This window comes from Notolabrus celidotus, chromosome 21 (assembly GCF_009762535.1).
Source record: "Notolabrus celidotus isolate fNotCel1 chromosome 21, fNotCel1.pri, whole genome shotgun sequence".
NCBI lineage: Eukaryota > Metazoa > Chordata > Actinopteri > Labriformes > Labridae > Notolabrus > Notolabrus celidotus.
The window spans coordinates 16437601-16449725 of NC_048292.1; the positions used below are offsets into that span (position 1 = coordinate 16437601).

The following is a 12125-nucleotide window of genomic DNA, read 5'->3' on the forward strand; positions in this document are numbered from 1 at the left end:
TGTGTTTGAGTGTGTGTGTGTGTGTGTGTGTGTGTGAGAGAGCAACAGCATGAAGGTATTTGCTGCACAATACCCAAGCTACTAATCCAAAAGCTCTTTAACCCCTCCCCCCATTCTCTCACTCTACACACACACACACACACACACATGCACTTGCACACGCACACACACACACACACACACACATACACATAATGTCACTATCCCCTTCCTCTCTCTATTTTGCTGTTTTTCATTCCTCCCTTATCTGACACGGAACGTGTGTGGGGTACAAACTCATCTAAAGGATGTGTATGCGGGTCCTTGTGTGTGTGAATGAGATGATAGCTGATATTTGAATTACGCTGAGGCAGCAGCACATCTATCAAAGTGACTCACATGTGCACACGCACACGCACACATTCACGTATAAAGAGTACATATATAAATGCCCACTTGTTTACACAACCGCTGGGCAGGAATGAAGCAGCCAGCGACACATTAGCAAATAGATGTGAAGCTCTCTCTCTCTCTCTCTAACACACACTCACATATAGACACACACATAAACATGTACAGTAGCCCTGTGCATAAATTTGCATGTTCCACTTTGTGCAGCCTCAGGCGCTAAAGAGACGCTCTAGCATTGCGTACAGTATCATCTCTGCTCGGTTGAAATGCTACTTGAAAGCTTGTTTCCTGTTTTAGTCATCTCTGCTGCTCTCAAGGGATTTGGATTCAGGACTCTTGAATTTATTTTATGTATGCACCCGGGGAGATGCGCACCATCTGGGCAAAGCTATGAGTCATCTGTCTACAACTACTTAAAATAGTTAGGACTCATTATTTCCTCTTGTATTGCTTTTTAAAGAGGGAATTTATCAGGTATCCTTTTGTTTTAGCGAAAGAAAACTGTGATATTAAACACTGCAAATATCTGTTAGATCTCTTTTCTCTATATCGCTATATTTATTACTTTTTAATCATTAGGATTTTCTGTTTCCATTATTTTACTGGAAGCAATTCTGAGCTTTCATCAGTGTAAAATGATTCACCATGAAGTGAAGTAAAAGATTTTCTTCTCTCAGCGTGGGAATGAAAGAGTTGAGATTGTTTTGTTGATCCATAACACATCAGACAGCTCATTTTAATGGTTCTTTCTCCATGCAGTTTGCACAAACAATGTTTTTTTCACATATTTTCGTCTTGATCCCTTAAAGATGTCCTCTCCCATAAAAAGAAGTAATAACGTTCTTCCCTCTGTCTCTGTTTTTCCGTCCAGATGAAAAAGAGAAAGCCAAGATCAACACAGAGGAGCTGCAAATCAAAAAAGTCAAGAAAAAAAAGAAAAAGAAACACAAAGAAGGCGAGAAGCACAAACGAGTGAAGATGTACCACCGCTCCAGTCAGACCGTTTGTGCCAGCCTGCTCCTCCACTCTCCTCCATCCTCACCTCCCACCAACTCCCCCCTGTCTCCGTTCAAGTCCCCTCTCCCTGTTTACCCTCCACCTAACAACAAAACTCACCTCCTGCCTTCCTCCCCTCCTCTTGCCTCCAAATGTCCCATGAACTCCTCTCTCCAAAGCCCCCCATCGTTTGCAAAGACGCTGCTACCTTCCCAGCCGAAACACCAGCCGCTGTGCTCCTCTCCTGGCATGGCTGGGCTGGAATTTGCCTCGTACATCCACATAGAGAACCAGCCTAACGGAGGAGCCTTGGTGGCCCATGCCTACACCTCCCAGCTCTCTTGTCTCTCCGCCATACAGATGCAGAGATTCGCCCAGGAGTTTGTCACCTTGTCTTTTAGTGAGGACTCAGCCCTGGTAAGAGATTCATATATCCATCAGAATCAGAATCCTGTCGCTGTGTTTAGAATATTATCAAAATTAAACATGTTTTTCAGGCAGCTCATTACGTCATGGGGATTGTCCACGGAGAAGCTGGCTACCTGCCCGACTTTTTGGATTACTTCTCCACCAAGTTCCCATCAGCTCCAGTCAAAATGGAAATACTGGGCAAGAAAGATATTGAAACCACGACCATGGCTAATTTCTACTCTCAGGTCAGTCAGAATAAATCACACACGAACAAGTCGCCACATTTTTACACAGGGAAATATTGAATTCTAGGGGAGCATGTGTGTGCGACGCCTTGATGGAGGAGTTGTGCACAATGCTGCAACTATCACACATTGCAAAAAGTGATTACACAGGTTTTGTCTTTTGGTTATTCAGCTGGGAAATGCAGAGAGTACACAGCAGATGGTGAGCTTTCAGGCTGTGGAAGCAAAAGAAGTTTGAAGTCTAAAATAGCGAGGGCTAAGTGCCTCTAAATAGGGATGCCACTGAGGAAATTTTCCCATTGGTTCAGAAACCTGTGACAACACTTGTGGTGCGATTACAACAGATTCCATCAGGGTTACTGATGTCATTAAGTGTGAATAGATTGCTGCTGCGTTCACGTGGATTTGGAAGATCAGATGTCCTTTGATTGGATGAGAGCAGGGAGGTAAAATTAGGCGAGGTAGTCAGGGAGTGTGCCATGCTGTCTTACAGTTTTTAGTCTGAGCTGACATCGGTGACAGAATTAACAACTGGATGTGATAATGGAGGAAAACAGGAGATCTGGGAAAAATATGAAGGGGAAGTTATGCATGTTGAAGCATTTGTCCTCACTGGCGCCAAATATCGATATTTAAACAATAAACATACAGCCGTTCTATACAGATTCTCTCACATAAGCCTGCTACAATTTTGATTTACAGAGTCACTACTTCAAGCCTCCACATGACGGCGCTTAACATGAATAAGAGTGGGTGCTGCGGTAGAGTACTCTTTGAAAGGAAATAAAAAGAAGAAGAAAAAGAAAATGGGGCAAGGCGTAGGATTAGCAAACAGCAGAGGAAAACGCATGAAAGATGCACCGTTGAATCCTTTCAGCAGCAAACTTAAAACATGCCATTTTCGTGCATTCTAGGATCCAACCATAGACTGTATAAATATGGACGTAGTATCCGTGATGTCATCCATCTGTTCCTGAGAGCTGTTTTGAAGCAAATCGACGGCAGCAGCCATATTGGAAATGCTGAACTCAACCAGGCAGAGTGTGACGTAGTGTGAGCCACCTAGCCAACAGCTATGTGTTCCCGACCGGGGGTCACGTCAGTCATGTCCTTATTTGGGCAAAACCTTGAAATCTTAATATCTTCTGAACCGTCACGTTAGAAAAAAATTCACCTTCACCGTACAGTGTGTGCCGATAGAGAGATTAGCTTCGTAGGGTCAAGCCGTTTTTTGAACCAGGCTGTAAACATGTTTATTAATGCTGCAAAGATCGTCTTTTTCCCATTCATGTCTATATGGTTTCTGGTGTTTCTTCAGCCAGCCTCAAGCGGATTCTTGATGTATTGCAGTTTATATCACTACTGCATGGGCTTCATATTTTGAGATTGGAGGTTGCCGCTTGGTTCCAACAGCTGGCAAAGTGCCAATTTGCGAACTGCTCCAAAAACCAAAGTGACAGTTAAAAATTGCAGTCGCAGCAGTGACGGTAACATGCTGTCTGCGTATTGTTGGCTTGGAGACAAGTCGCGGTATACACGTGCTGACCCGACCAAAACATATAGTGAAGGAATAACAGTTCGGGGGCCACAAATAGGCGGCAGGTGGGCCGGGTGGTGCCTATTGAGGGCCTCTGTCTTAGACCATATGTGCAGTAGATACTTTGTTTTACTTGGCTGTCGTTCATGTGAAATTGATTGACAATGATTTGTAATTCCTGTGAAATGGATTCAGTGCAGTCAATAAATTATGAATTTCTTCAGTGACACAGATATCGTGATGCATCGTGGATGATATTTCTTGCAATGTATCGATTATCGCAGAATCGCTGTATCGTGATGGGAGGGACCTGGTGATACCCAGCCCTAGTCACTGATGCTAAAGGGTCTGAGTCAGCCCACCTCAGAGGTAGTAACAGAGGCGAGATGAGATCGCTGTAAATGGTAAAGCCGGCAGGTAGGAATAGCGCCAAGAGTGTGTGTATATGTGAAACTCCAGCTGTTTGTTTACACGTCAAACCACTGGTGCTTCTGCAACACCACTGCAATGTGAAATGTCACACCAGGACACAGTAGGTTTTTATGACTACATCAAAGACCGGCTTAGCGGCAGAACAGCTTGGCCTCTCCCTCTGTCTTTTGTGTGTAATCTAAATATCAGACGGTTAAGTATGACCGTCTGTTAACACAGGACCTGTTCACCTGTAACATGATCATTCAGGAGGCTTTCTTCACAGAGTTCATCCACATTGTGAGTCTCTTTCTTTTAGGTCACATGACGCACTGAGGATTTTATGAAGTCATGACTGTAGGTGAAGCACAGCAGTGTAAGTTAAAGGCACGATGCAGGCAGTGCTCAGCAGTCTCAGCAGTTTTTAAACTTTCTCACGCTTGCACACACACACAGGAAGAGGTGGAGTCCTTGCAACAACTCCAAATTCAATCTTGTGCTGTTTTCTGTTGCAAATGCACGGGCGACTGCACACACTACATGCACCTTAAATCCAATTTAGAATGTGTTTCACGGAAAATATGTACGTGAGACTTGAAACTTGCTGGTTTGAAGATTCTTGATTATGTAATGTGGGAACTGAAAGAGTGTTAAGTCGCCCATGTGTGATTTTTGGGGTATGATCTTATGGCCCAGTGCAGTTCTGTGATATTCGTCTATGTATGTATATATGCAAAAAAAATAAACATGGACAGCAACAGTTAAAATAATTGAAATAAAAATAATTTAGATTAAAACAATTCAAATAAATAATTACAATCAATAAACTAAAACAGTTAAATAAACACAATTCAGAAAAAAATAAATTAAAAACAACAATTTGAATAAAACAAAATAAATACCAAACAATGTAACTGTTGTGAAGTCAATACACATCTACACATACAAATATTACCTTTTATATTCTGCCCTCTCTACCACCACTTCCTTTCCTTGACAGCAAAGATTTGGTGAAGAAAGGGTGAGGTTGAGGGGGACTAAAGATTGAGGTACAGTCTAATTTAAAGTCAAGGATCAGGAAAATAAAGATCCATGGAAGGAAAAGGTTGAATAACTGCTTCATGAGGATAAAAAAGTTGTGTTGGTGAGGCTTTAACCATCTGGTGAAAGCATCTGCCTCCATCTGTCCGGCGTCAAACAGCTCTCGGCGTTTATACAGATGTCTGATTTCTCCCACGAAAGAAAGGCAGCAGAGATGTTTCAGAGCGCAGGTGGCGACTGCTTTTATTCTCGTGCTACTTTACGATACAGAGCGAAGTTAAAGCGAGGGCAAGAGAGGGAAGAAAATGACAAGAAGACATTTTAAGAGCGAGAAAAGAGTGGGGTCCCAGGGTGACAGGAAAAAGGGGGAGAGAGAAAGAAAGAAAACATGAAAAGAAGAGGTTGATTCAGAGTAAGTGGCCGAAAAAGACAGCCAGAAGATAGGAGCGCAAGAAGTGAAATTATAGACTGTCAGAGTGGCTGTGAGGGGTTTGTCGACTCCTCCTCTTAGAGTACACTTGAAAAACAAGAAATGTGTGTGTGTTGATAGTGTGTTTCTGGGTTGTCTCGTCTGAGCACAGGGACGCAGACAGACCTCTTCATTTACAGTCGTCCCATCTCGTCTATAGTTCTCTAATGAAAAGCCTTTTGTCGCCTCAAACCTCCTGAGTGGCTTTGTGTCGAGATACCTACCGCCTGCTCTTTTTCAATGTGAGTGCAGGCGGCCCCAGCTACCATGCTGTTTGAAACATGTGTGTAAGTGTGTGTGTGGTACCACAGGGGGTAGAGCAGTTTATGCTCTCTGTCTCTCCTTCTGGCTATTTCTCCTTGCTATGAAATATTCATAGAGCGATGCCATGCGTTTTGTCTCGTCTTCGGCCAGTCCTGCTACGACAAACACACCCTTGATCTGTGTGTGTTTCTGAATAAATTAAACACACCTCATTATTAGTGAATTAAACTTCTGAGCAGGTCATTGTCTCAACTGAGAGTTCCCCCCTCCTGAAAAACCTGCGCTGTCCCTTTAAGAGTAGTGTTCCTCACAGGGCTAACGTCATTGTCCACTGGTCTTGTTAATTTTTTTTCTCTCCCTCCCAGCTCTCAGCAGTGACCTTGGGAAGTAGACATACAGTCCATGCACACACACACACACACACACACACACACACACACACACACACACACACACACACACACACACACACACACACACACACACACACACACACACAGCAGGCAAACTGATAAACACACAGCACAGCACAGGTGTACACACACCCCAGCAGATTAATGATTTCTCCCACACATTTTTCCTCTCTCTCCCTTTTTTTGTGTCCCCCTCTGTTAGTCTCCCTCTTAAAACCTTCACTATCTGCCTGTGTTTTTGTTGTGTGTGTGTGTGTGTGTGTGTGTGTGTGTGTGTGTGTGTGTGTGTGAGGCATGTTCATATAGATTTTTTTTTACCCACACACACCTCTCCACTTGTTCTTTGAATATTAAAATACCCCCCAAAAAAAACAAGCCATGTGTGATGTTGAGGATTTGACTGCAGGTATCAGACCTGCCTTGCTGCCTCTCAGGCTATGTGAGAGTATTTTGTATTCAGTACCTGACTGAAGGCATTTTCACTGGTGCTAAGGATTATAGAAGATTACAGCACTCTATTTTCTCAGGGCAAGCACAGCCCCGACAGTCGATACATGATGTGCCTCGACGGTGAGGTAAATTTGGTCTTTCCTGTTTAGTCACTGAGATTATTAATGTTGTTACAGCGGCAGAAAATTAATACAGAACAAAGGAGTATTATGCAGGTTACATTTATTAATCCGGGCTCATGTGAATGTAGCAAACGGATATCATGTTCAGGAGCATGACGGGAAATCTTAGACACTGATGAGAGGGAATTCCATCTGAGACTTTCCAGTGGAGGAGATTGCAGAGATTTGTTGTGTTATTATTTGACTTTACTCAATAGACTCAAAAGGAAGTATGTTAAATAATTCCTCCTACAACAAAGATGTAGGTTAACAAGGTGTAGAAAACATCAATCTGTCTGATAAGATTTCATAAACTTGAGGGGGAATAATATGTTGACTCAGTGGGAAGAAATTGCCTTTTAATGTTGTAGTATATTTCTAATGATTCAGATTTTTGTGATCATTTTGTACAAATTATGCCTAAAACTTTTGTGCAAATCGAGCCTTCTAATTATATTTCGGATGTAAATTTCAAGTATTTTTTATTTTTTAAATGATTAATGGATAATTGATCAATCTTTGGAAATGATGAATTATCAATTAATCATTTAAAAAAAAAAAAGGTAACGATTTTCCATGTCAAAAACAATGCCACATGCATTTTTTCCCCTGAATCAAATTTTCCTTCACAACACACATATATATATATATAACTGACAGTATTGAATAGCTACGGGTCGCATTGAGGTGTTCAAAATGTTAAACACGCTGAATATCAACGTGTGGAGCAGGCTCATAATCTCCACGGACACACAGTCATTAAAGTGAAAGCTCAGACTTCAACAAGAGGACTGAACAGAAACATATTTTAGACGCACAGTGTCCAGTTTTCTGTCTACTCTTTCTTATTGAGAAAAATAAGCATGTGTAGGTGGTCAGGTGTCAGCCAGGAGCTGACACCTGTCCGGTGACAGAGAAATAAAGGGCTTGTGGAGACCTGACACTCAGCCGCAGCCCCCAGCTGAGCGTCTCCGCTGTGTGCAACACCTTCAGTCAGCTGATTCACATCGAAACATGCTTTAAACATAAAACCCCTCCCTGATAGCTGAACAAAATATGTGACCATGATGTTTGTTCCACTTGATATGAAATCGAAACAAAAAAATGTGTTTGAGTAAGATCTTAACAATCAATTGATTGATAGTCAATGAATTGTTGACAGCCCTAAATTATATCAAAGTCATTAATATTAAATTGCTAGAAAGACTGAAATATGATTTCATTCAATGAAAACTACAGCCTGTTGAAGCTGAAATATTCATTCAGCAGTTGATGTTGACTTTTTGGTAAATCATGTGATTTCTTACTTCAAGTCGACGCTTGAGTCCTCATTGTCAGAGTCCTTGTGAGTCCCTACTACCTGAGTCATAGTCCAAGTCAAGCCCTTATTATAGATAGTATTATTTATTATGAGAGAGAGAGTGCTGTTTCACTCCAAACTAATCACAGTGTGAGCCTTGACTGACTGTGTGGGGCCTTTTGGATGCACAGAAAACACATTTCATTTTCAACTTTCTGAAACATTCTGCCGCCACATCTGTGTAGATTTCAATTATCAATGAAGTTGCTGTGTTTTCTGGAAATGTCCACAACAGCTTTCTTAATGGGAAGATCGACCCAACATCTGTGCAGTGGAGGGATCACTGTAGGTATGATAAAACTCTAAGATACAGTAGCTGCAGGCCACCCGCTATTGATCATTGATTACTGAGCATGCTAACAGTAGTGTAATCAACAGTCCAATTAATTCTAGCCTCTCCCTTCCTTTTTACTGGACAGATGTCTGTTAAAGTTTGAGCTTGGCCCCGTCTTCCCTTCAGTGGTTCTTTTACAAATCACACGTGTTACACTGCTCTAGCTTTAACAGCAGAACACCCCGATTCGTGGCGTCTCTTTGGGCATCCTGGAAATAACTGTTGCTGAACAAGACGGCACATGATGCACGCAGACATATAAACACACATGCCAGCTCTTGCTCAAAACGGAATAAATTATCAGGACCTTAAACTGAAAAAACGAACAAAGAATTAAACAATCTTTGTCACTGAATAAGTCAGAATCCTTCTCTCCGTCTTCCAAACTAACGCAGTCACTGCTCGAGTCCAAGTTGAGTCACAAGACCTGAAAATCAGGACGTGAAGGGATTCTGAATTGAGTCAGAGAGCAGGACTTGGGTACGACAACAGTGCTGTGGGTAGACATCTCAATGACAGGGTTAATTCTTTGAGGTTAAGCACTGAATGAACTTTGTGTACTGGCTCTGGCAGAACACCAGGGAGCAGACTAATTTAACAAAGCATGGGTAAAGTTTGTTATGATATCAAATAAAGGAAGCAAACAGACTTTTAAAGGTTTCTTCTCATCTGTGGAAATCCCTATTGGAATAGAGGGGGCCCTCCTATTGGCAGGAGCACCTTGTGTTTTCATAATTTGATCAGATCTTCTGTGTTTCACAGTTTTATGTCATTAGGTGGGATAGTTGTTTGCCAACTTCATCTTGTCTGACTCAACTGTAGCTCCGAAACAAGCGTTTGCATCAACCTCCGAGCTTCAGCGTTGGCACAGTTCAACTGTGAACTTGGACTCCGATGAAGTTTTAAAGCAAAGATTACATGAAACTTATTCAAAGTGCGCCTGTGTTTGTCGCTGAGCCGAGGGACAGATTATGTAAGAATCGTTTGTGCGATTGTGTTTTTGGCACCAGTCAGCAGCTTTGTTGTGACGCAGGCGCTGTAATAGACTTAGCACTCCAGAGGCTGACTGGACATAATGAGTCAGAGGCAGCGTTGGAGGAGAGCGAGGTCGAGGGGAGGTCGGGTTAAAGCCGCGACAACATGACCTCGTGACATGAACCCAGCGACAGTCAAGAGTAAAAGGATGTGTTGCAAGGAGAGGAATTGCAGAATGAACAAGTGGTTTACAGCAGCTGAACCAGAGACGGAGAGGATGCAGGAAAAGAGAGATTTAATAGAGTTGCCACCCGGGGGGGACGAGAGTGTTATGAAGGAGAGAGGAAGAGAGGGAGACGGAGAGACGGAGAGACGGAGAGAAAATGGATCATTTGAGAGAGGAAGATGATGTTTCAGATTAAAAGATTTGATGCTTTTAGTGAAAGAAAGGGACAGCAGGGGAGAAGAGTGGTGGTGATTATATGAAATAATGTTGGCCTTTTAACCTTGTGGATTTTGTGATAAGGAAATGAGATGCAATAAATAAAAGAGAAGAAGTATTAATCTCTAAAGGAATGTATTTTTATTATTCTGTAGGTTTGTAGCTATTTATTGTAAGTGTTATAATTTCAATAGAGTTTATTATTGTTCAGTTAGCAATAAAAAAACAAGAACACATGAACTGTTGTCGCACATTTACACATCTGGGCACTTAATTGCATGAAAGGACGTTAGCATCTTTAATAGTAGCACTCAGGAAGTCTGTCGCATTTCCTGTTTCCTTCACTTCTAATAGACAGCTGTGTGTGCGTGTGCGCGTCTGTGTGCGCGTCTGTGTGTGTGTGTGTGTGTGTGTGTGTGTGTGTGTGTGTGTGTGCGTCTGTGTGCGCGTCTGTGTGTCTGAGATAGAGAATAACTGACTGTTAAATTTACCCGTTTATTTGAGGCACTGTATTTTCCAAGTACTCCCCCTGTGATCGTGAGAGGCTGTTCTCTTTGTCGACAACACGTGTGTGTGTGTGTGTGTGTTGGGGGGTATTCTGCTGTTAAATTATGCATCGTAAACACACACTCAGAGAAAATAGATGCTCACACAAGCATGCACAATTAAAAGCAAGCAGGAAGATGAATGCATGAATATTATCGCAAACACACGAAGCGGCCGAGAGAGACGGGCAGCACGCACGCACGCACGCACGCACGCACACACACACACACACACACACACACACACACACTTGCGATGCATTTGAGTCCATGTGTGCACACAAACACAGCCTCCTCTCAGTATCTAGGTCATTGACTCAGTGTGACTATTTAAAGTTGTGATGTGTTTACGTGTGCGGAGTGCGTATTTCAGGCTTTTAGTCATCATCATCTTCTTAGGAGGATATTACACGGTGTCAGGGGAACGGATGCAGTGAAACGAAGTGAACAAACAAGCAGGGCCACGTGGATCGGTCTGTCCATGCATGATAACTTATTTTGTTAATTTATCAGAGTTAAATAAACACCAATAGGCAGTTCTTTGATGCATGAAATAAGAGCAATTTACACAAGGGTATTATTCATAGTGCTGCTGACGGTACATTGACTTTTAAGGTCCTAACTCTCCGTCCCTTACCTGCAGCGTATGGGCTGTTGAAGGGGCTGTTGAAGGGGCTGTAATCATCAAAAGTTTTGAGAGCTAATCCAAATAGAAGTAATTTATTGAGCATAGATAGCCAACAAATGCTGGTACTACCCTCTAAGGCCATCACAATACACTCACCTCAGGACATGGTGTGATTGATGATGTTGCAATTTTTTTCACGTTTTTTCCAAGGTTATAAGTTACCCTGTTTATATTAATGCTTTGAAGAGAAGACTGCCCCTCAGAACTGCAATTTATGGTGCTTCTATTTGGCCTTTTTACTGCTTTGTAATTTAGTTACTCTTTATCTTATTTGATAACATGCTTTTATTTTGAAATGATAAAAAGGTACTTCCGCAAGATTATAGAGTTACAGGATAAAAAGTTTAAAGAACCCTAACCCTGAAGACGTTTACGCTGTTACATTGTCCGTTAAGTTGTCTGTTAGGTCTTTTATTCTCTTTCTGTTACCTGTAGAGCAGGTGTGGAGACACTACTCTCCACAGTTCTGCAAAGACTATAGAGAGAGAGAGACAGAGAGACAGAGACAGAGAGACAGAGAGAGAGAGAGAGAGAGAGACAGAGAGACAGAGAGAGACTGTCTACTAGTTTCTCGATGAAAGATGGAAAATGTATGTAGATAAATATATAAAAATAAAAAAGGTCTTCAAATATATTTCTGCAGGCCACCCAGCTGTCATCTATTTGTGGGAAACATGGTTGGTTTCTCGACAACTGCAAAATCTTCAATTACTGTTGCAATGTGTGCACACCTCTACAGCTATAGGTGAAGAGAGGTTATAACGTCGAACAAGAGAAGTCAAAGATCTCGGAGGTTGCCGGTTCAACATGCAGCACATGGTCGCGGTTCCTTGCCGCTACCATGTGCTGCATGTCTTCTCCCTCTCTCTACTCCCCACATTTCCTGTCTCTCTTCAACTGTCCTATCTAATAAAGGCAAAAAGTCCAAAAATATAACTTAAAAAAAAAAAGACAGCATTGTGGTTAATTTTTTATCTCACCAGTTAGATTTGT

The 12125-nt window shown here is 42.1% G+C and overlaps 1 protein-coding gene across 1 annotated transcript in view; it reads left to right on the plus strand.

Annotated features, from left to right (window-relative positions):
- Window positions 1–12125, plus strand: part of LOC117805318 (lysine-specific demethylase RSBN1L-like) — a 52958-nt gene that overhangs the window by 17021 nt on the left and 23812 nt on the right. Inside the window, exons 3-4 of the mRNA XM_034673999.1 lie at window positions 1262–1803; window positions 1884–2042. Coding sequence (XP_034529890.1) covers window positions 1262–1803; window positions 1884–2042 — 701 coding nt within the window. The remainder of the gene's footprint in view (window positions 1–1261; window positions 1804–1883; window positions 2043–12125) is intronic.